This window comes from Citrus sinensis, chromosome 4, assembly GCF_022201045.2.
Source record: "Citrus sinensis cultivar Valencia sweet orange chromosome 4, DVS_A1.0, whole genome shotgun sequence".
Lineage (NCBI taxonomy): Eukaryota > Viridiplantae > Streptophyta > Magnoliopsida > Sapindales > Rutaceae > Citrus > Citrus sinensis.
Genome location: NC_068559.1, coordinates 3,734,314 through 3,755,678, shown reverse-complemented (window position 1 = coordinate 3,755,678; position 21,365 = coordinate 3,734,314). Strand labels below are relative to the sequence as shown.

The window sequence follows — 21,365 nt, the reverse complement described above, 5'->3', positions numbered from 1 at the left end:
AAAGAGTTTTTGACACCTTTTTCTTTTTTTTGGGGGGGGGGGGGGGGGGGGGGGGTTCACCAAACGAGCTGGGAATATGCATTTTTCTGTTGGGCACAACGAATAATAATGTCTTCCAAGTCGTTCCGTTGGCACCAAATTCATCTGCGACTCATATCTCGGTCGAATATAAACTCTTGTTTGAGTTGAATAATGGCAATGCTTTCGTACCCAAGAAATCTGAAGAACTTCGTGTATATTTTTCTTATTTTTCATTCTTCCCACTATGTTGTGTCGGGTATTACTTGCGAAGTTGTAACTCTCTCAAATTTTCTCTTATTCGTAAGAAGTTTTTCATTAAAAGTAACATGTAGCACACGTGCATGAGTAGGAAGCATCCAGCTACATGCTTGAATTCTTCAAGCAGTGCATATATATATTTAAAAGTGAGAGCTGCTTGCTTGCATTCGGTGCCATTCGGTGGCTATATAAAGCAAAATTTTGACAGCTGCCTCATTATCAATTTGAGCACCGAGAGCAAATAAAGGAAATGGGAGAGAAATAAGAAAGTAGAGAAGAGAAAAGAGAAGAAAAAGAAAAGAAAGAAGCCGAGAGTGGAAAAGAAGAAAAGAGAGGAAAAAGGAGAAAAAGAAAATTTAGAAAATTACTAAACGGGGTTTAGGGTTCAGTCTAACGTTATTATATCAAAATTTCAATTAGAAACAAAAGGAGGAGCAAACCACACCCATAATATTCAACCAAGACTTGACAAAAAGTGGCCTCTTCCTCTTTTTGCGTGCATCATCTCATCATCATCGCCTCGATCAGTTTTCATTATTTGGTTCACCAGCAAGCATTGGATTCTCCGGCAGCGTTTGCAAAAGTCTGATATCTTATGCTATATATATATATATATATAAATAAAACCATCTTATTTATACATGAGGATGAGCACGACCTTCTAGTGCGTCTCCTTCTCCTTCTTGATAGTCATCAACGTAGGCCACCCAAAAAACAATTTGAAGACTATAAACGATATATACGGAGAGCGACACTTTATTGAATGACAGATTTTTAATGCTTCCTTGCGTTTATTATGTTCGAACAGAGTAAACACACTGTTTAATGGTAGATATAACTTTTTAACAGATAAATCAACTAATAATTTTACTTTGCATGGGTCTCAATTGTTCAATAATGTTGTTTTTGGTCACTGTTTTGACATGCACAACGTATGAAATGAGTAATAAAAATCTAAAAGAGGGACCGAAGTTGTGAAAATAAAAATACAAGAAGGATTAAAGCGTCATTCTCCTGTGTACACATACGGACAGAAAGATAGAGATATGGTAGATACTAGATAGAGAGAGACATCTATATGAGGCGTAGAATGAGGCAAGACAAAATGAAACCGTACCGACAACAGAAAATTGAGAGAATGGCAGAAGCCAAGAAACAGAAGCATTTTGTTCTAGTGCATGGAACAAGCCATGGAGCCTGGTGCTGGTACAAGGTGAAGCCACAGCTGGAGGCAGCTGGTCACCGGGTGACGGCGCTGGACCTCGCGGCCTCCGGCATCAACGTGAAGAAAATCGAGGAAGTTCCTACATTTTATGAATACAGCGAGCCCTTGTTGGAGGTTCTGGCCTCACTTCCTGCAGAAGAGAAGGTCATACTTGTCGGACACAGCTTTGGAGGCTTGAGTTTGGCCCTGGCAGCTGACACATTCCCGCACAAAATTTCAGTTGCTATTTTCTTAACAGCATTCATGCCGGACACCAAACACCAACCATCTTATGTTGTGGATAAGGTATGGAATTAATTTACTTAATTTAAAAAATTTATCAAATCGTCCGCCCATTATTTTCCTCCAATTTAACAAAGAAAGAAAGAATTTGGTTCAGCAGCAGTCCACTGGAAGTTTTAAATTGTATCAATTTCTCATCTTCTGTTAACATAAATAATTATTTTGCCGTTGAACCGTAATTTAATATATATATATATATATATATATATGGTCTTTTTGTATCTGTTGAAAAGCTTTTGGACGGGATTTCAAGTGAGGAATGGTTGGACACTCAATTTTCAGTAATGGACACATCAAATCCATCTCACGTGTCAATATCTTTTGGTCACAACTTCTTGACTCTCAAGCTCTATCCCCTCTGTTCTCCACAGGTATAAGCCTTAATTTCCCTCTTAACATCTCACTCTTACAATTTCTTATCTTAGTTAAAAATTGTATCGATAATATTATAAATGTTTATTTTGAATTGAAGGATGTGGAGCTGGGAAAGATGTTAGTGAGGCCAGGATCACTATTTCAAGATGATTTATCCAAGGCAAATAAGTTCACCAATGAAGGATACGGATCTGCAAAGCGAGTTTATGTTGTCTGCGATGAGGATATTTGTATTCCCAAGGAATTTCAGCACTGGATGATCCAAAACAATCCCGTTGATCAGGTGATGGAGATCAAGGGTGCTGATCATATGCCAATGCTTTCCAAGCCCCAACAACTTCTTGATTGTCTCTCTCAAATTGCTCATAAGTATACTTAATTTATCTACTAAACAATAATCACACGCCTACAACGACCAGTAATTGATGTAATAAGTGGCAGCATTTCCGATGGAATCATAAGCACTTGGTTTTTTTTTTTTCCAAATACCTTTTTGTGTTTTATGTTGATGTAATAAGTGGGAGCATCACTGATAGGGTGAACGTGTTATAAATTTGAGGGAATAATATGTGAGTAGTAATTGAAATAAGTATGTGAATAATTGATGCTTAATTCACCGATAGAAGAGGATTGAAGTTGAATGGTGTTATTTTTTATCAATTTTTTTTTAAAAAAATTTTGTGGACATATTCGAAGGAATTTCCATCCCGTGCGCTTTTTTTTTTTTTTTCGTTTACTTTTCTATAGTCTTTAACTATAGATATTGGAAGAACAGCTAAATAATTATTTATGCCATTAATTAGAGCACGAAATATAGAACAAACCTTCTATATTTAATTAGCTATTAAATGACAGCAAGTATAGTATCATTTATAAATTTAATATAATTAGCCATTCATGTATAAAATATAATTAGTCATTTATGTTTTCGCTTACACTTTTTTGTAGGCTTCGGTTATTATGTCCAGAATTTGAAAGAGGAACTATCTTGGGCCTGTAAGCCCGCTTGAACCTAAATATGCCCAAGAAAAAAAAAAGGAGCCACTTTTTCACGTGTCCCCTCGACTCTGACGCGGCATATCACCATTGGCTGCCGTACCAACCTGGACATTTACTACCGCCGATGCGCACAGTACAAAGAAACCGGGCTTCAAAAACATAAACTGTGTTTGGAAAAAAAAAATCATAAATCGAATGAAACTCCTGCTCTTGCTCTAAAGCTCGACAGTCGACGTTTCACATAAATGGTAATTTCAAAAATGCCATCTTTTGCCCCCTTCCTGTTAATTGTCATCGTATCACTTGCTTTCTGTGATTCTGTAATTTTTTAGTTTGTTTGTTGCGTAAATTTAAGCTGATTTACATAAGACTTTCGCATAGGATTCGTAAATTTCTAGATTTGTCTGAATTTGTAATTAGATATTCATTTTTGCAGCTGAATTGATTTTCTATTTCATTTTTTTTTTATGTGGGGTTGTTTCCTTTAAATTGATATTTGCCGAGTTATTTCTCCAGTTAATGTTTTTGTATTAGCCCAGTTCCAGTTACTAATCTGTTATGTGCTTTTCTTTTTTTTCTTTTTTTCTTTACCCCTTCTGGGTTCATAATTTTCTTTAAGCTATGGATAGATTGATGAAGCTGGTGCTAATCAATTTAACAGTTTTCAACTACTACTATGAAAAGATCTGTTTATGAATTTTGTTGTGAAATAATCAGGGTTTGTTCATTTTGATTCTTTACCGTTTACGGCCTGCCTCTTAATTCTTTACCGTTTTCTTTTCGTAGATAAATATGTTGCACCAAGTCAAATCAGGTAATGCTAACTTGTGGTTTTTTTGCTTCAATACATGTTTGAGTGATTAACTCAGCTCATCAAGGACCATTCTTTTCTCTGTCTTTTCTTTATGATAGTTCTTGAAAATTTGTGTACTTTGTAAACTTTAATTACATCCCATCCCATGTTTTCAGTTGAGGAAGGGTTTATTATTGGAAATGTATTAAACTATTTCTTGACTGGAAGTTTAGGTCATGGGGAATTATGATTATGGTGATACTTGTTACTTAGTTCATAATAGCTCGGGAAAAGTATGCTTTCACTTCAACTGCTTCAGCAAAACAAATGAATGAGAGAAGTGGGTGTTGGATGTTTGTTCTTCTCTTCATTTGTGAACTGGGAAGCTCTTAATTTAGAGTGGATAGGTGCATGTTAAGTAGTGTCTGATTTCATATGCCGTGGAAAAATCTACTACTGAGAGTTTTCTTTTCTGTATGTGTGGCTATATTCGATGAACCCTAGTAATTTCTGAGTTATGATCAGATTCACCTTTTTTGAGGATACCATACAGTACTGCTGGGTTTATAGAATTTGTAATTTTTTTTTTCCAATCTTGAGACCTCCAAAATTAAGTGAAAAACCGGTGCATTGCTCAGTATCATATGTCATTTCATTCAAATGGATGAAATGCCTTTTTGTCATAGTGTAGATCACAGTCATTTGATCAACCGGCCACACAAGGCTGGAAAAGGTGAACACCCACTTATAAACTATTTTAGAGTTGTTAGTTATACAGAAGATACTGTAACATTTTGAATCTTAGTTTTGTATTGCAATATTGCCTATTAATTTTCTAGATGTACCTCAGGCTACACCATTTTTGGCTGGGCTTGCAATTGCTGCAGCTGCTCTTGCTGGCAGATATGGTATCCAAGCTTGGCAAGCAATCAAGACACGACCACCAAAACCTAAAATCCGTAAGTTCTACGAGGGTGGTTTCCAGACTACAATGACAAAAAGGGAAGCAGCTCTTATTCTTGGCGTTAGGTAACCATAACAGTTTTCTTAAACTTTTCAACATAGATTTTACGGTAAAAGAATCAGATGACCCCCTTATGTTTGGAGCAATTGGACAGTAACCACATTTTTGTGGGACGTACACTATCAGTAATATACAAAATTGAAATATTACCTAGTGATGTGGAATAAACTAAGACGAAGTTTGCCAAAGTTCTGGACTCTAGTTGAATCATGTTAATAATAAATAGTTGTCCCTAGCATTTCTGGCTGCCCCAGCCTTATTTGACAAATTGAAGTAAATAAGTTGGCTTATCTGAAACCTATTAGTTTATTTTACGAGAACCATAATCCAATTCTACCTTGCTTGATTTTCTTGTCCTTTTTTTTCGGTCTTCCTCTATCAGCAGTAGTTTAATATTTCTCCTGTCATTATGTCATTTGATCTAACAGGGAAAATGCTACTCCAGACAAAGTCAAGGAAGCTCATCGGAGAGTAATGGTTGCAAACCATCCTGATGCAGGTGGTAGCCATTACCTTGCCTCCAAAATCAATGAAGCTAAAGATGTAATGCTCGGAAAGACAAAGGGCAGCGGATCTGCATTCTGATAACCTTCAAAATGCCAAAGTCTAGCCAAACTTTGTCCAGGAGAAAACAAGTGTCCGATCCTATGAGGTATCTCACTTATAATAAGCAAGGCAGATGCTTGCCAACGAATTGAGGTTTCGTTGTCGAATATGGGAAGACACCAAATTGTGCCATTCTTTGAATAGAAACTTTAGAATGGTTGATAATGACGAAATATCGCCTCGCTGCTACAGATACATGCAAGAGAAATGGGGCAATATAATTATATGCTTAATATATCCCATCACATTCTTGAGTTACGGTTCAGTGGGAGAAGCTTTTTGAGCTTAAATTTTTACCGTGTTGGAAGCTCCAATGTTATGGAGTGAACAATACTTAGCTTCAATGAGGTTTCTTATTTCTTATTTCGTCCAATTTTTTTAATTTTTTAAATAGAAATAAACAGAATATTGAATTAGGAGATACTTCATAGATTTGGTTGTGACTACAGTAACTTAAGACATCGCACTCTTGTCAAATAATCAAATTTTATTGATTATTTGACTCTCAGATACGATATTCTAAAATATTTACTCGGACCCATTTGGAGATCTAAGAACATTTAAAATATTTGTTTATTTTTTAATCTATGTAACAAATAGTAAAATGAAAAAATAAATTATCTTTTAAAATATTTTTAAATAAAAATAAGTTATATTATTTTAATTAAATTTTTTCTCTATTAAAATGATAATAATTAAAAAAAATTCTAAGAATAATGAAATAAAAAATAATATAATATTAAATTAAAGATTTTAAATGCCTCTCTAAATAAATTTTTTAAATGAGATAGTATTTTTTTTCCTTCCCTCTCTTTAATATTGATGAGAAAGAATAGTAATTTTATTTAAAAAAATAAATAATCAACGAGAGCATGCCACGTCAGAATCATAAATTGTTTCCCTCTAAGTTACGTTTATTGTAAGATACAATCAGTGAAAAGACTAGTTGGTGAATAAACGTTTGCCAAGTGGATACATAAGTGATAAAATTAAACTGGTTTAAGCGGTTGAAACCGGTCACCAAAAACAAGCAACGAGAGATACTCCCTTCTACAGCCGGTCTTGACTGGCGTAACGGCGTCGTTTTCACCTTCAAATTCCCATCCCTTCCAACTTAATCCAATCGTCGTCAAAATTCAATCCTCCACCACCGAAGTCGTTACGGCTCACAAGAGAAGAAACGTGACTGATGCTTGGTTAAATTTTCTATTTATTTTCAGAAACTATTTTCTTTCTCCCTTTTCGGTTGGTTGTAACGCTAATGTTCTTTGGTTACTTGAGAGTAACAAATTGATTGGATGAATCAAACTTGGGAATTGGCCTTCATGATTGTTAAGGTTATTAATTATATGTTTTTCGATACATAAATAGTCAAGCGATAGGTATTGGTAAATTATAAGGCTCATTGTGAAGGAGAAAACAACAACAATTGAAATTGAATTTTAGGGCTCAAAAGTTGGGATATCGGGGTATAATGACCGGAGAGGCATTGCAGATATCTCCGGCGAACGATCCTCGTGGAAGTCCCACAAAGGAGCAGCAAGTCACTGGCGTTGGCATAATCCTCCAGATCACGATGCTTGTACTCTCTTTCGTCCTCGGCCACATCCTTCGTCGTCACAAATTCTATTATCTTCTGGAAGCCAGCGCTTCTCTTCTCATAGGTATTATTTTAATTACTTTTATTCCTTTCTTTTCTTTTTCTTTTTCTTGCTAATTTTACTTTAATTGCTGGCTGAATAATTATCCTTGCATCGTATATTTTTCAGGTTTAATTGTTGGTGCACTGGCTAATATCTCTAATACTGAAACAAATATTAGGTATTCATTTTCTTTTAATGAATTAATGTCACTGGATTTTCCATTTTTGCTTCTATGATGTGATCCTAAAACTCTAGTTGCTCAGGTGCAACCTGTCTCGTCATGATTTTGTTTTCCTGGCAGAAAGCTTTTATTTTTAACTTTGGAGCCATTGTGACATTTGCTATTTTTGGAATCGTTTTAGCTTCAATGGTCACGGGTATACCAGTTAGTGTCCTCTTTCTATTGTGCTCTTCATTTTCTTTTTGGGCTCGCTTTAATTGTTAAAAGTTTGTTTTACATGCTGACTAAGAAGCTAACTGTATGATTGCCCACCTCTGATTAGGAAGGGTATGTAGACGATCTTTTTAAGATGGGTGGTATTTCCATGTTGATTGGGCTTACCAATAACCTGCATTTTCTATTTAGTTTAGATAAAGGTTTGAGAGTTTTATGTCTTATATACTGGAAACAAATATATATACTTTTATTTTTCTTTTCATTTGTTTTCTTTATATTTTTATTGTACTGAAAACATTTGAAGTGGTTGATATGTGAAATTCAAAATTATCAATGGTTTACAATTTCAAGAATTTGTAACTTTGAATTCTATTTATTATTATGTAATTCAAAACTGTTCCTCAGTGTTGTTTCTAGATTTATCTGGGATAAGATAAAGGGAGAAGGGAGAACTGGTTACTAAATTACATAGTAGTTGCCTTCTATTAATTTGATTGTGCATATCCACTTCCTATTTTGTTTGATCTTGTTCTAAATAATATGATATCTTATTCTAAGAAATTTTGCTAGAAAAAGCAAATAGGATATTTGCCTTATTTGGTGACGCTATCCAACTTGATTGTGTGACTTAAATACATATTTAATTTTGTAGGTTTCAAGAGCTGGATCCTTCTGTAACTGGACTTGGTGCAGAAGCTGTATATCGTGATAAGAAAGGTTAGGAGAAAGTGATTTTTAAGTTGGCTGGATTTGCATGTTGCTTAAATTCGAGGTTTCATCTGCTTTGGTTTTCATTATCTGTATCTGATTTTTTTTTTTCTTAATGGTTGGTGTGCTTATATGGTGTTTGTAGTTAGTTCCCATCTGATGCATTGGTTTTTGGGGAATCTGTTTTGAACGATGCAGTAAGTCTTTGTTGATAGCTATGATGCCCAATTTTCTTGCGAGTGAAATTTCTGTTTTATCCGGATAAACATTTAATGTGTGAGAATTGATCTTTTTGTATGTTTCACAAATGGTAGATGGCGATATCCTTGTACCGGTATGTAAAATTTGCATTTGTCATAACCAGTTAGATCATTATGTGGGTTAGGATTTGGGATTGAAGTAAGCTGTTCTTGATATGCAGGACAATGTCCTTAGTGAGAAGTCATGCTTCATCTGGGCAAAATTTTTTTCTGGTGATTGTCAGGTTTCTTGAGACCTTTGTTGGCTCAATGTCTGCAGGTAGTTTTTTCAATCTATCTTGCAGTTTTGCCAAAAATTATACTTTCCGTTATAATTTATATCATCTATAGTTTTGGGTGTTCTGCTTTATATTCACTGTGTATTTTGCTTATTTATCTTGTTCTGGCCTTTTTTCATGCTCTGGTTAGTTATTGTCGTGTAAGACAAACAGTTGTGGTAGAGTGAGAGCTAGGGCTTATTCCTGCTTAGGAGCCATATATATAGATCCTATATCAATAATGCAGTATTGCTATATTAATCCCTTTTTTCATGTCATTTGTAATAATGCAGTATTGCTTTGCAGGTGTTGGAGTTGGATTTATTTCTGCTTTGTTATCCTTTTTTTGTTGGGGCTTTATTGATTAAATTTGTTGTACTGACTTTTATCTATTACAATGTTTTGTGAAACCTTAATTCCCTAAACCTTTTCAAGTATGCCGGATTGCATATTGACAAGTGAGTACTGCATATGTATTATTTATTCTAAGGCCAAAAATCCATCGTGCATAAGAAGATCTTGATTAAAACATTATGCTGTGATTCTCTGTTCAGTCTCCAGAACTTAGAGTGCTGTCTCTTTGTTCTTTTTCCATATTTCTCGTAAGTAGATAGTGAGGGAAATTGAGGATTGGACTAAGAAATCCTGGAGGATAGATAGCAGTAAGTTACAAACTGTTGAAATGAAGATGCAGAAAAGTTCCAGATCTGTCAAAGAGAATGAACTTGCACAGCAGGCTGTGTACTCCCAAGAAAAAGAAAGTCTCTTAGAGCTGGTAGAAAAGGGAAAAATTGCAGCTAGAACTGAGAAGAGCAGACAAATTGCGAGTATCGAGGGTTGCAGCCGACGAGATGAAAATCCGGCTGTTGGAGCACGTAAAAAGTGCGACCGGGAATTGTTCTTGCTTAATTTTCAGGACATGTAGAATACTTGTGTAGACAAAAAACGGTCTGATTCTTCCATTTATTTATCGTACTTAAATGGCTACTTAAGTTAGCAATGCTATTTTTATTTTTTAATTATGCCAATGTGAAGTATTCCTTGTAGTAGTTGCGCAATTTTCTGGTGTATCAAACCTTGATTCAATTATTATATCATTGTTATATACAAATATCAACTACGAAAATTGAGTCACAACAACACTACAAGATTCATCGATTCAATTATCAACTACAAAAATTGAGTTCTGCCGTGCATCTAATTTTTTAATCTCCTGCTTTTACTGATTCCTGGGTTGCTGCCAGTGGCTTCTCCACCATAAGTGGAATTCCTGATATCCCGAAATAGCCCTTTACGACGCACAACCGCCTTCCCATGCTTCAACTCAGTTTCTTCCAATTAGAGAAGAAACTGAGATTCGAATTCAGATTCACGCATCAAGTAAATAATTGAACAAAGAATTTCCAACACAATACTCTCTATTTCTTTCTTGGATTCGTAATGGGAACCATCTTGCAATGTAAATATCACACCTACTAGTTTTCCATCACTTCTGTAAACCTCTAACCCATGAAGGCCCACATCTTTCAACTTTCTAATGATGGCAGCAGGATTCTTCAATGCCCATGGATGAGCAAGTACTGCCAACCCACTCGTTCTATGTATCAATTCAACTACTACCTCTGCCAGAGGTTGACTTCCCCTACAACCACAGCAAACAGAAACTTTATAGTCAGTTTCATCTATTCGAAATATGCATTAACTATATTCTATACATTTTTCAACAACACCCACTGGTTCATTACGTGGAGTATGCATGTCCCCCATCATAGAGATATCTGCAAATGCATGTTTCAGATTCTCCACATGGCCTGCTTCAACCATAGCACGAGCCACATGCAGTCTTCCAGGAGCAACTCCTTTGCCAGCAATCTTTGCCACGTTCTCCCACTTAAGAGGTAACTTCAGTTTATTTAGTTTCAAGATCATGTCTTTAGCACGTAGGAAACGGCCATCCCTTATGTTACCCAATAAATTTTCCAGTTCTTCATACTTTGATGGCCCACAGCTACTATAGTATGCAAGGATGTGAACTGGTTCCTATATGCCTCTGTGAAACCCCTGTTCTTCTCCATCTGATGCAAATTGGCAGCAGCAATTAACCATAGGAAGCAATGAAAGGAAATATTGAATAAGCTGATAAAATGAGATACACTCACCTGATAAGTCATGTGCCATTTTTCATCTACAGCTGCCATTAGCCATGACTTCATAAACAAGCAAGAGTTCATTTTTCTCATGACACCAACCCAGTAGTTGCACCAAATTCTTGTGCCTTAACCTGCTAATAATCTTCACCTCAGATGCATATTCCTTTATCCCCTGTTTTGACCCTAGTGACACTCTTTTAACAGCGATTTACGAGTTGGTTTCCCTAAAAAAATCCTTTATAAACACCACCAAAACCTCCATGTCCTAATTTCTGATCATCATTGAAATCATTTGTCGCTAGAGCCAATTCTTTATAAGGAAACCTCTTCGGTGCTGCTCCTCTTTCAAATTAATCATCAATGTACTCGCTGAATCCTTGATTGTCTTCTTCATCACCCTCTTTTCTCTTCCTCCCAATGCCAGCAAGCCAAATGATCAAAACCACCCCACCAACCAAAAACCCTCCGCCAAGACACAATCCCAGAACCAGAGCTGTTATGTTTTTCCTTCTACTTTTTGGATTAAACACATGATTAGTAGTCTCATCATCCATTTCTAAACTTGAATTAAACTCCCACGAGTAAATGCTAAATATCGCGAAATCTACTCCAGTCCCCATTGAGAAACCAAAAGTGACAAACTCAGGTAAGTGTTGCCTTAAATCAACCTGATAATCAAGGCCTTGCATCACTACTGAATTATTTCTCAAGCCACTGAAAGCAACACTCAGATTATGAGTACTAGAATTATAACTAATCCATGCCTCGTTTCTTCTCCCACTTTTAACATCACTCCGTAAAAGATACATTTTTCTTTGATTGCACATAGTTGATATCGACACCAACATAAACATCAGATTTCTGCAACAAATGGGATCGATGAGTTTAGTGGCTCGTTGTCTTATTTATCAATAATAATTAAGAAGGCAGTCCTAGCAAATTAAAAATAAAATAAAAGGAAAAAAATTGAACAATTGTCGAAAAGAAAAATTCCATGTATAACTACTCAAATGCAAATTTTAAGAACGTAGCTAAGTGAACTTCCATTGACTGACTATCTTCAACCTAATAATATTTTAAAACTACTTATTAATCAATCTGACAACAAGTAATCGAAAGCGTTCAAGAGCTACTACTTGTATGAAATAATTTATCAACCAAACAAAATTAATTCGAAAATTAAAAAAATAAAAAGAAACGAGAAGGAGAACTAACAACCTGATCCATGTGGGTGTGGGAGATAAAGAGGAAATTTTGAGAGATAGCTCGAGAATGGCGTTCTCGATTTATCGAATGATAAATCGAGAGAGGGGCAAATTATGCAGGTCTCGTGGCCTGCTATCGACAATTCTCCCACTTTCTACTCTTGTAATTGTATCCCCCCCTCACTCTTCTCCTCTTCTTTGGCTTTCCTGCCCTTCTGTAATTCAATGGCAGCAGAGCAAGCAATCAATCGCCTGGATTTGCAAAAAAAGCATTAAAACCGTTTAATCCGGTAGCCCATTTCTTCAATTAACCAATTCAGCCAGTTGCCATGCGAGGTTAGTCTCTCTTTATCCGTTCGATCGAAGTGCAAGACATCTGACGGTTTCAAATGTGCTGATCGTATGTTACGTTAAACGTAACTTAGGGATTGCCAATTGTTTTTGTTATCCGAAAAATGGTACCGGGGGCATCGATATTTGTGAAACGACACAACAGCCCGTGAATACACATGTCAACTTATAATTTCAGCCACCATAGCCCACAGGCCCACAGGCCACTCATCGATTTTTTTTTATTTAACAATATTTCCGTCGGTTTGTCTTGTTAAAAAATATATATATATATTCCAATTGAATTGTGCCTAAGAATCTTTAGCTTCGTATTTTAATACTAACCAGAAAAAAAAAATGATTTCTTTTTCTTTTTCCTTTAAACAAATATGAGTTTAACAGTTTAATATTATCATCCTTTGCCGTCCTTGAGTTGGCTTGAATCCTAAAACAAAAACATAATCATCTCGATCTCCTTTAGAAAACAAAATATGTATTCAAGTGTTTTCAATTATTTTTTGGTTAGTGGACGAGATTCAAATCACTTCTCATATAACCACAAACTAAAAGCAACGGCCTTTTTTCACCCTCATTTTAGTATACTACATTCGCTTTAAGAAATATTTCAGCAAATTTCACATGAGGTGGTTCACGTTTATTTATTGAAGATAAAACAATTAAATAAGAAATTTTAGAAATTATGAAAATCTTATTAATAGATTAATGAAACACACATTTTTTTCTATTAATTTTTATTCTCAATTATGAAGCCTGATTATGGGTGCATTTGATATTAATATTGGACAACTGTAACTTAAAATTTACAGTAGTAAAAGTATTTGGTAAACACTAATTGCTTAATTTAAAAGCTATATTAATATAATTTTTTACTTGTATGATGAATAATCTATTATATTTTTAATAATTTTATTAAAATTATATTTACTATATATTATTAACTTTTGTTTGATAATTATAAATTTTTTTTCACAACAACCGTAGCTTTTAAGATACAACATCTTAATATCAAACATGCTCTATATCCAGTGCCACAGATGGCTTGGTCGACTGCGGGTTAAAAATTATTGAAAGATGTTGTGGGCACTGGTTTTTGAGAAATCCAAATAACCCATGTGTTTTTTAAATTTAAAGAGCACCTAGAACCATAGGGGCTGGTGAAATAGTAAGAAACAGGAACGTGGGGTTGTTGGCACTTGGCACACACTCGTTGTCAATCCAAATCCGATTCCTACAATAAGTCAATATTCAATCACCTCATACAATGAAATGCCTCAATAACCAAGAAAATTATAAATAATTTAGCCAAAATTAATTAATCTATAAATTAATAGATTGTTAGTTATAAATGTATTTTTTTAAACTATTAATATCCAATATTCTTTTGTTGACGTAAGCTTCAAATGATGGTTCTACTATAAACCTACATATACAAAAAAGGTACTTAAAACAATAATGAAACTGAATACTTTTTTTTTTTGTTGAGATGAGATATGATAATACCGCACCAAATCCTCTTTTTGCAATACGATATTAGAAGTGAAATCTAGATCAATGTTAATTTCAAGAAGAGACAAACAATACTAAAATTATATTTTACGAAAGCAATGTATGAAAGGTTGTTGCTTGGGCAATTTTAAGTTTTCTTTATCTGTTTTTTTTTTTTGTTTAAATTTTTCTATAATCTTGTCTTTAAAATTTTATTATGTTAAAATATAAAAGGGAGCTGAACACTATTTGTTTTAGAGCCAGTTTGGGAATGTTGTAGCTTTTAAAATAATTGTTGTTAGCTGTGCTATAAAAATAATTAGCAGTGAAGAATATCAGTTAAGTATTTAGTAAATTTTGTTTTAAGAAATACTGTGAGTTTTGAAAACAGTTATGGACGTTTGATAAATTTTACTATTAAACTGCTGAGAGAAAATAAATGACTAAAATATACATAATATAGGGTAACTTTTACTTATACATATAAAAACATGTGCATATAATATTTTTCATTGTGTATTATAATAATTTTTACTAAAAAAAAATTATAATTTATTGATTTTACTTTATTTTTAATTTTTTTATCTTAAAACAATTGATAATTAAATTAATAATATAATGAAACAAATTTAATAATAATTCAACTAACAAATTTATATTAATAAATTAATATTGATGAATTATAATACAAATTTATTAAAATATTTATTTTGTTTCTAATTTGAATAAGGATAATTTTGGGTTTAGATAATAATTTTAAGGATATTTATGAAATTGTATTAAAGTATAGAATTGATTTTCAAAATCAGAATCTAAAAGCTACTCCTTCACTGCTTTTTAAAATCAACGGTAGGAGATACCGATTTTGACAAAAGTGATTTTGTTTTTTGTTTTTTAACAAACACTAAAATTAGCTTTTAGATTTTCAAAATTACTTTTAAGTCTCCTAAAAACAATCCCAAATGAGCCCTTAGTGGTTGATTGATAATAAAAATTCTCTTAGAAAGGGTCGTTCTTCTTTGCTTTCATTTTGTGCCAGAAAGTCAAAACATATCATATGAATTTTGTTACATATTAATTAATCACTTATTAATTTATATAATCAGTAGATCCTCAGGTAGACGGAGACAATAACTTCTTTTATAATGTATTATCTTACAAATTTATTAAATAATACAGTGAAATCTTGAAAACTTAATAGACTAGCACGATAGAAAATCTATTAATTTAGCGAATATTAATATATCAATAAATTAATAAATTATGAATTTATGAGGAAATTCCTTATTTTTGAAAGATATAATCATATATATGTATTCATTCACCTTGATTTAGTATTTATTATGTTTTATTTAAATAAGAGTTAGTTGCATCACTTTATGTATTAAAAATGTCATATAGAGTCTATCTCTACAAGAAGACAATAAAAACTAAAATTTATGCATTACATAATGAGTTAAAGATGAGATTCAATTCTAAAACATTATCAAGAAGTTGCAAATAATATTGAGAACATATTTTACAAAGTCACACGATATATCATGTCGATTTATTTTCAAATTAGATAATTATTAATTCATATAGTAGCGGGTCTTACAAGAAAATAGGAATTTTTTTAAAAAAATTATTATCTTATAAATTTATTCAATTATTAATTTAACCTGGATGACTCTTAAGTCGGAACTAATAAAAATTATTATTTAGACATATTAAATTTAAGGTATAAAAGAAATGCCCCAATTATTTGAATATATTACCCCTAAGGATAAATCTTTTTGGCTATCTATTTCGACTACCGAAAGATAAAGTATATTATTAATGGAGGTTGTTATGTTACATAATTATGTAACATACATGATTATGTAGTAACCGTTAAATTTTCATCAAACGATTGTGAAAATAATATAATTTTTTTTTATCTCATATTTTTACAATCGTTGAATGAAATTCAATAAGTGATACATAATCATATATGTTACATGATTATATAACATAACAAAAGTCATTATTAATTCTTCTACGAAAGGAATCAAATGATTACATTTTATCGCATAATCCATTTAGGATTTATTCCTTCATTAATTTATTACACACTAAACGACATCAATACAGAAACAAAATTAAAGTAATCAGAACTCTTAAAACGGCCCAAGAGGCAATAGCCGTTCCATCTAATCCTACAAGGTCTTACGTCAGCTTCTATCCATTCATACTCCTTCGTTATCCAAATAATTTATTTATTTAAAAAATAACAAATAATAACCCTCCATTTTATTATTATTGTTATTTTATTCCTAAATTTCACTGAAATTTGAAGAATAATAAAAATTAAAAAATAAACTAAAAAACCACAACTTCTATCTCTTATTCTTCTTCCTCCTTCTCCCTCGGCCTCAAACTGAAAATTTGTCTAATTTTAGATTTTCTTTTTCTTTTTTCTAATATTAGCCCCTTTTTCGTAATTTCATATCTTTTCTAATCTTCAATTTCACTATCAAACTGTGCTCAGAATCTGTACTCTACAGAAGGGAAAAAAATTTTAAAAGAATGATTTTCCCATTTCGTATCTAAAAAATTTTGAACAAATTAACGAAAGCAAATTCCAGATAGCTTTTGGCTGTTTTGGATTCAATTGATGAGCTTTCCTGCGTCGTCGTTTCATCCTCTACCACCGATCTTATGGTAACAAAATTTTCCGCTCACTGTGATTTTGTTTGTCTCAGGTATTTTTCTTAATTTCTGCGGACATGTTGGTTTGTTTCTGTTGTTGAAGTTGGAAATCTTCAGAGAGTGTTATTAGATTAACAGGCAGTAATGGTGAGTGCAAATGATCCTATTGAGTCGTTTTTTAATTCGATTCAACATTTTAAAGAAACGCTTTCGCCGATAGAGTTAGGAATTAAGAAAGCGGCGAAAGATCTTGAAAGTTGCTTGGTAGCTGATAAGAAGAATGTAAATAATCTTGAATTAGTTAATGGAAATGAAAAGAATAGTAAAATACAGACGTTAATGAAGAAGAAGGGTAATGGTAATAGCAGTGGTAAAGAGTGTGGCAATGGCCAGTGTGTGGGGAGTGAAGAGAAAAAGAAAGGTTTGTTGTCAATTAGAGTACCGGTGAAGACATTCCTAGGGATGTTTTCACCAAATTTCGGGAAAGTTGAGGTGGTGTCGAAGAAAGGAGTGAAAGATAAAGCTTTGGATAAGGATGATGGGTCTTGTATGAACTGCTTGCAGTTTGCGGTTGCATGGTCGTTGTTGTTTAATGGGTTTGTTCAGTCTTTTCCAAGTCCGTTTAAGATGGGGAAGAAACGGATTCAGAAGTTGGGCGAGGAAGATAAAGGGCATTTGAGTTCGTGTGTGGATGGGACAAAATCGAAGGTTTCTTGTGAGTTTAAGCGAAATGAATTAAAGGGTCAGTTAGATAATGCATGTAAGAATGATGGTGGAGCAGGCGAGGGAAAACCTGTACTGCTCGAGTGTTTCATTGGGTTTGTATTTGATCAGCTGATACAAAATCTTCAGAAGTTTGATCAGCTCATGCAGGAAAGTGATCAGAAGGGTTGTGATTGTTCGCCGTCATCCTCACCTCCCTCTCAATTTGATCATTTGAAGGCACTTATAAGTATTTGGGAAGGTCGAAAAGCTGAGGTAGATGGATTTTTAGGGAACCTAAAGTTTGCGAGAGTAGGAGGTATGCCTTCTAGCATAGTTGGGGTAACCAATTCAGTCAATGAAGAGGGAGAAAATGGTGTTAGTTCAGACAGTAGGGAAGAAACAGGGGGTAATTCTGCACAGAAAGTGGCCGGTGGGATACTTAGTATTCCTTTATCAAATGTGGAGCGTTTGAGATCTACATTATCCACTGTTTCATTGACAGAACTGATTGAGCTCTTACCACAGCTGGGGCGAACTTCTAAAGACCATCCTGATAAGAAGAAACTTTTCTCTGTCCAGGATTTCTTTAGATACACAGAGGCTGAAGGTATAGTTTTAATGCTGCTCAGTTATTTATTGAATGTTGCATAATTCTGGTTTTTAATTGTTTTGGGGGGACATAGATTCAGTTTTGGCTAAAGAATGGTTTGTATTGTGCTTTTCAACTACAGTCATTGGATCCAATGGCTCCATATGGTTATTTTTCTTCTGATGGAAATGATAGTTGCATTCTTTTGTTTACTAAATTTTCAAAGTTGTAATCTTTGTTTACACAATTGTCCACAGCGATCACTACTCTTTTAACTCTTCTACTCCTATAGGTAGGAGATTCTTTGAGGAACTGGATAGAGATGGCGATGGCCAAGTTAATTTGGAAGATCTAGAAATTGCAATGAGAAAGAGAAAGTTGCCACGGAGATATGCTCGGGAATTTATGCGTCGTACTAGAAGTCACCTATTTTCAAAATCATTTGGTTGGAAGCAGTTTTTATCCTTAATGGAACAGAAAGAACCAACCATTCTCCGTGCTTATACTTCTCTCTGTTTAAGCAAGTCTGGAACACTGCAAAAGAGCGAAATATTGGCATCATTAAAAAATGCAGGACTTCCAGCAAATGAAGAAAATGCTGTTGCTATGATGCGGTTTCTGAATGCTGATACAGAAGAATCTATATCATATGGACATTTTCGGAATTTCATGGTTTTGCTGCCCTCTGATCGGCTGCAAGATGATCCTCGGTAAGATTAGTTTACTTATCTGAATGAGATATAAGGTGCTAAAATCCATTTTACTACTGTAATGCCTTTGTTCAGAGAAATTATGACTTCTGTAGTTTGAATAGGGTATGAGTGGTTTCATCTTTTTCGTGGGATCAATGCTTAGGGTGTGAAGAATAAACTCTGGGAATGAGATTAGGGATAATAAAGAAACTGTTTTTTTTCTTAAATAACATGGTTGCTTTGCAAATGACCAGGTTACTTGAATCTGTTAGTAACTTCTTTTTGTTATACATACAGGAGTATTTGGTTTGAAGCTGCGACTGTTGTTGCTGTTCCACCACCAGTAGAAATACCTGCTGGAAGTGTTCTAAAATCTGCACTGGCTGGAGGCCTTTCATGTGCACTTTCCACTTCTCTGATGCACCCCGTCGATACTATAAAGGCAAATCCCTGAGCTTAATCCTTTTGTAGTCATGTAGCGGCATTTATATTATTCATTTAACCTTTTGAATAATTGCTTTTATGGATATAAAATTTACAAAAATTAGGAGCCACTTGGATGTTATCGTAGTGCCAGGAAGCTAGCAAGCAAGCAATGGGTTTTATCATGTTTTAGTCATGCTTTTAGATGAGTACTTTTGAGAACAAATAGACATGAATAACTAAAAGAGTCTCTAAAAGTCATGCTTTTGCTTAATAGACCATAATGAGGAACGCTATACTTGTTTCATTTGTAGTACTGATTTCTTGTTGGGCCTTGTTTATCCACTTTGTGCCACATGGTAGAATATGACAATCATATCCTATTAGGCTCTTTCAGATAGGTATTCTCCTGATGGGCTGTTGCATCCTTCTTTATGGGCCAGTAGGAGCATCACAAAGGAAACAAATAAACACTCGAATTGTCTAAAGATAACTTAAATGATGTTCTCTCTATGCCTTCTGCACTGCAACATGAAACATTGAAGCTAAAAGGTGTAAGGCGGAAAGAGAATTATATTTATCTTCAGGATTATTTTGTTTGTACAAAATGTTGGATTGTTGATATTGACTTAGTCCTGTTCTCTTTAATGTTTATAATTCTTTTTTGTGATGGTTTTTGGTATACCAGACTCGAGTGCAAGCATCAACTCTTACCTTCCCAGAAATTATTGCAAAGCTTCCACAAATTGGAGTGCGGGCATTATATAGGGGTTCAATTCCTGCAATTCTTGGACAGTTTTCAAGGTTTTTGTTGCAGTGGTTTCGTTTTTCATCATTTTTCCTTTTACTTGGTTGCATTAATTTGTAATTCTGGATGCTTTTCTTTTGATTTCACAGCCATGGCCTGCGAACCGGAATATACGAAGTAAGTAAGCTTGTGCTATTAAATGTTGCTCCCAATCTACAAGAGCTTCAGGTAATGATACCAATCTGTGACCTTTTTCTTTAACTATGCTCTGAGAGTCAAATAAATTGTACGTCTAAAATTGAAAATTGAGAAAAAAAAAGAACTAATAAAATGTATATGCTGATTTCAATTCTTATCTTTATTGGGATGTTTTACAGGTTCAATCTATATCATCATTCTGTAGCACATTTTTGGGGACAGCTGTGCGGATTCCTTGTGAAGTACTCAAGCAGCGGTTGCAGGCTGGGCTATTTAACAATGTTGGAGAAGCTATTGTTGGTACTTGGCATCAGGATGGTCTTAAGGGTTTCTTCCGTGGAACTGGTGCCACTCTTTGCCGGGAGGTCCCATTCTACGTTGTTGGCACAGGACTTTATGGAGAATCCAAGAAGGTAGAGATTTTACATTGGATAGAATTGAAAAAAATTTCTAAGCGCTAATGGTATTTTTTTAATTCATTATTTATTATTTCAGTGCATTCTGGAACAATTATTTTCCCTTTGTTGCCTTTTTTTGTGACTGTTTTACCAGCAGTTTTGTCCAATTTTTATGTTAAAAAGGATCTTGCTAAATTTTGATCGATTATAACCTGGGTTTTGTATGATAATTTTAGATGGTCCAGCAACTTCTTGGGCGGGAGTTGGAGCCCTGGGAAACAATCTTTGTTGGAGCTTTATCCGGAGGGCTAACTGCTGTTATCACTACACCTTTTGACGTTATGAAAACTAGAATGATGACTGCTCCACAGGGTCGAGCTGCAACAATGTCGATGGTAGCCTACACTATACTCCGTCATGAGGGACCCCTTGGCCTATTTAAGGGAGCACTGCCCCGATTTTTCTGGATTGCTCCTCTGGGTGCTATGAACTTTGCAGGCTATGAGCTAGCTAAGAAAGCCATGGACAAAAATGATGAAGTAGCAGATGAGTTGTCCCAGAAGAAGTTGGCTAGCTCTGGATAGATACAAGTAATAGTCCTACTACTAACTCATGGAATTTTGTCTTGAGCAAATTAGTGCTGCCTGAAAGTTTTGTGCACTTTCTGAAACAACTAGCGGCATTTGCTTCCAATTTTTATCTGTCGACAAGTCTTCGGTCTGCCTTTCGTTTTGACATGGTGCTTTTCTTTCTTGCGGAACTTTATTCGGTCGCAAGGCTCAAATACTTTATTGATGAATAGTCCAAATACCTTGCTGGTTGAAGTTTTGTATTGTGCATTCAAAATTGACATTGCTGTACGTTTTGACATTTTGTGCAGTTAAATTTTCAGTTTTATACCTA

The 21,365-nt window shown here is 34.3% G+C and overlaps 4 protein-coding genes and 1 pseudogene across 35 annotated transcripts; 4 read left to right on the top strand and 1 right to left on the bottom strand.

Moving 5' to 3' along the window:
• The first annotated feature begins 1,336 nt into the window (after nt 1-1,336).
• On the top strand, nt 1,337-2,802 carry LOC102616417 (methylesterase 1-like). The gene is made up of 3 exons (XM_006485851.4): nt 1,337-1,789; nt 2,020-2,157; nt 2,259-2,802. Exons 1-3 carry the CDS (start codon nt 1,358-1,360, stop codon nt 2,538-2,540), a joined length of 852 nt encoding a protein of 283 aa, XP_006485914.1. The 5' UTR covers nt 1,337-1,357; the 3' UTR covers nt 2,541-2,802.
• Nucleotides 2,803-3,230: 428 nt separating this feature from the next.
• LOC102616707 (mitochondrial import inner membrane translocase subunit TIM14-1) lies at nt 3,231-5,946 on the top strand. Its single transcript, XM_006485852.4, has 3 exons — nt 3,231-3,408; nt 4,804-4,982; nt 5,406-5,946. The coding sequence occupies exons 1-3, from the start codon at nt 3,406-3,408 to the stop codon at nt 5,560-5,562; spliced, it is 339 nt and encodes a 112-aa protein (XP_006485915.1). The 5' UTR covers nt 3,231-3,405; the 3' UTR covers nt 5,563-5,946.
• A 662-nt stretch (nt 5,947-6,608) lies between these two features.
• Nucleotides 6,609-9,867, top strand: LOC102617222 (sodium/hydrogen exchanger 6-like). 32 transcript variants are annotated; one of them, XR_008054115.1, is made up of 7 exons: nt 6,609-7,247; nt 7,353-7,404; nt 7,490-7,603; nt 8,276-8,340; nt 8,477-8,528; nt 8,646-8,665; nt 8,753-9,867. XR_008054115.1 is itself a non-coding variant. In XM_052439522.1 (5 exons), exons 2-5 carry the CDS (start codon nt 7,058-7,060, stop codon nt 9,214-9,216), a joined length of 369 nt encoding a protein of 122 aa, XP_052295482.1. In that variant the 5' UTR covers nt 6,611-6,920; nt 7,030-7,057; the 3' UTR covers nt 9,217-9,867. The 32 variants fall into 32 exon arrangements, 7 of the variants coding, with proteins under 7 accessions (XP_052295482.1, XP_052295481.1, XP_052295484.1 ...); XR_008054114.1 differs by having other exon boundaries at nt 7,490-7,611; XR_003066403.2 differs by lacking the exon at nt 7,490-7,603 and having other exon boundaries at nt 6,613-7,247; nt 8,753-8,850; nt 9,459-9,867.
• A 49-nt stretch (nt 9,868-9,916) lies between these two features.
• LOC102621215 (uncharacterized) lies at nt 9,917-11,079 on the bottom strand (annotated as a pseudogene).
• Nucleotides 11,080-16,386: 5,307 nt separating this feature from the next.
• LOC102621508 (uncharacterized) lies at nt 16,387-21,361 on the top strand. The gene is made up of 7 exons (XM_006485862.4): nt 16,387-18,021; nt 18,296-18,713; nt 18,993-19,137; nt 19,807-19,922; nt 20,016-20,094; nt 20,244-20,477; nt 20,699-21,361. Exons 1-7 carry the CDS (start codon nt 16,854-16,856, stop codon nt 21,044-21,046), a joined length of 2,508 nt encoding a protein of 835 aa, XP_006485925.1. The 5' UTR covers nt 16,387-16,853; the 3' UTR covers nt 21,047-21,361.
• Nucleotides 21,362-21,365: the final 4 nt, after the last annotated feature.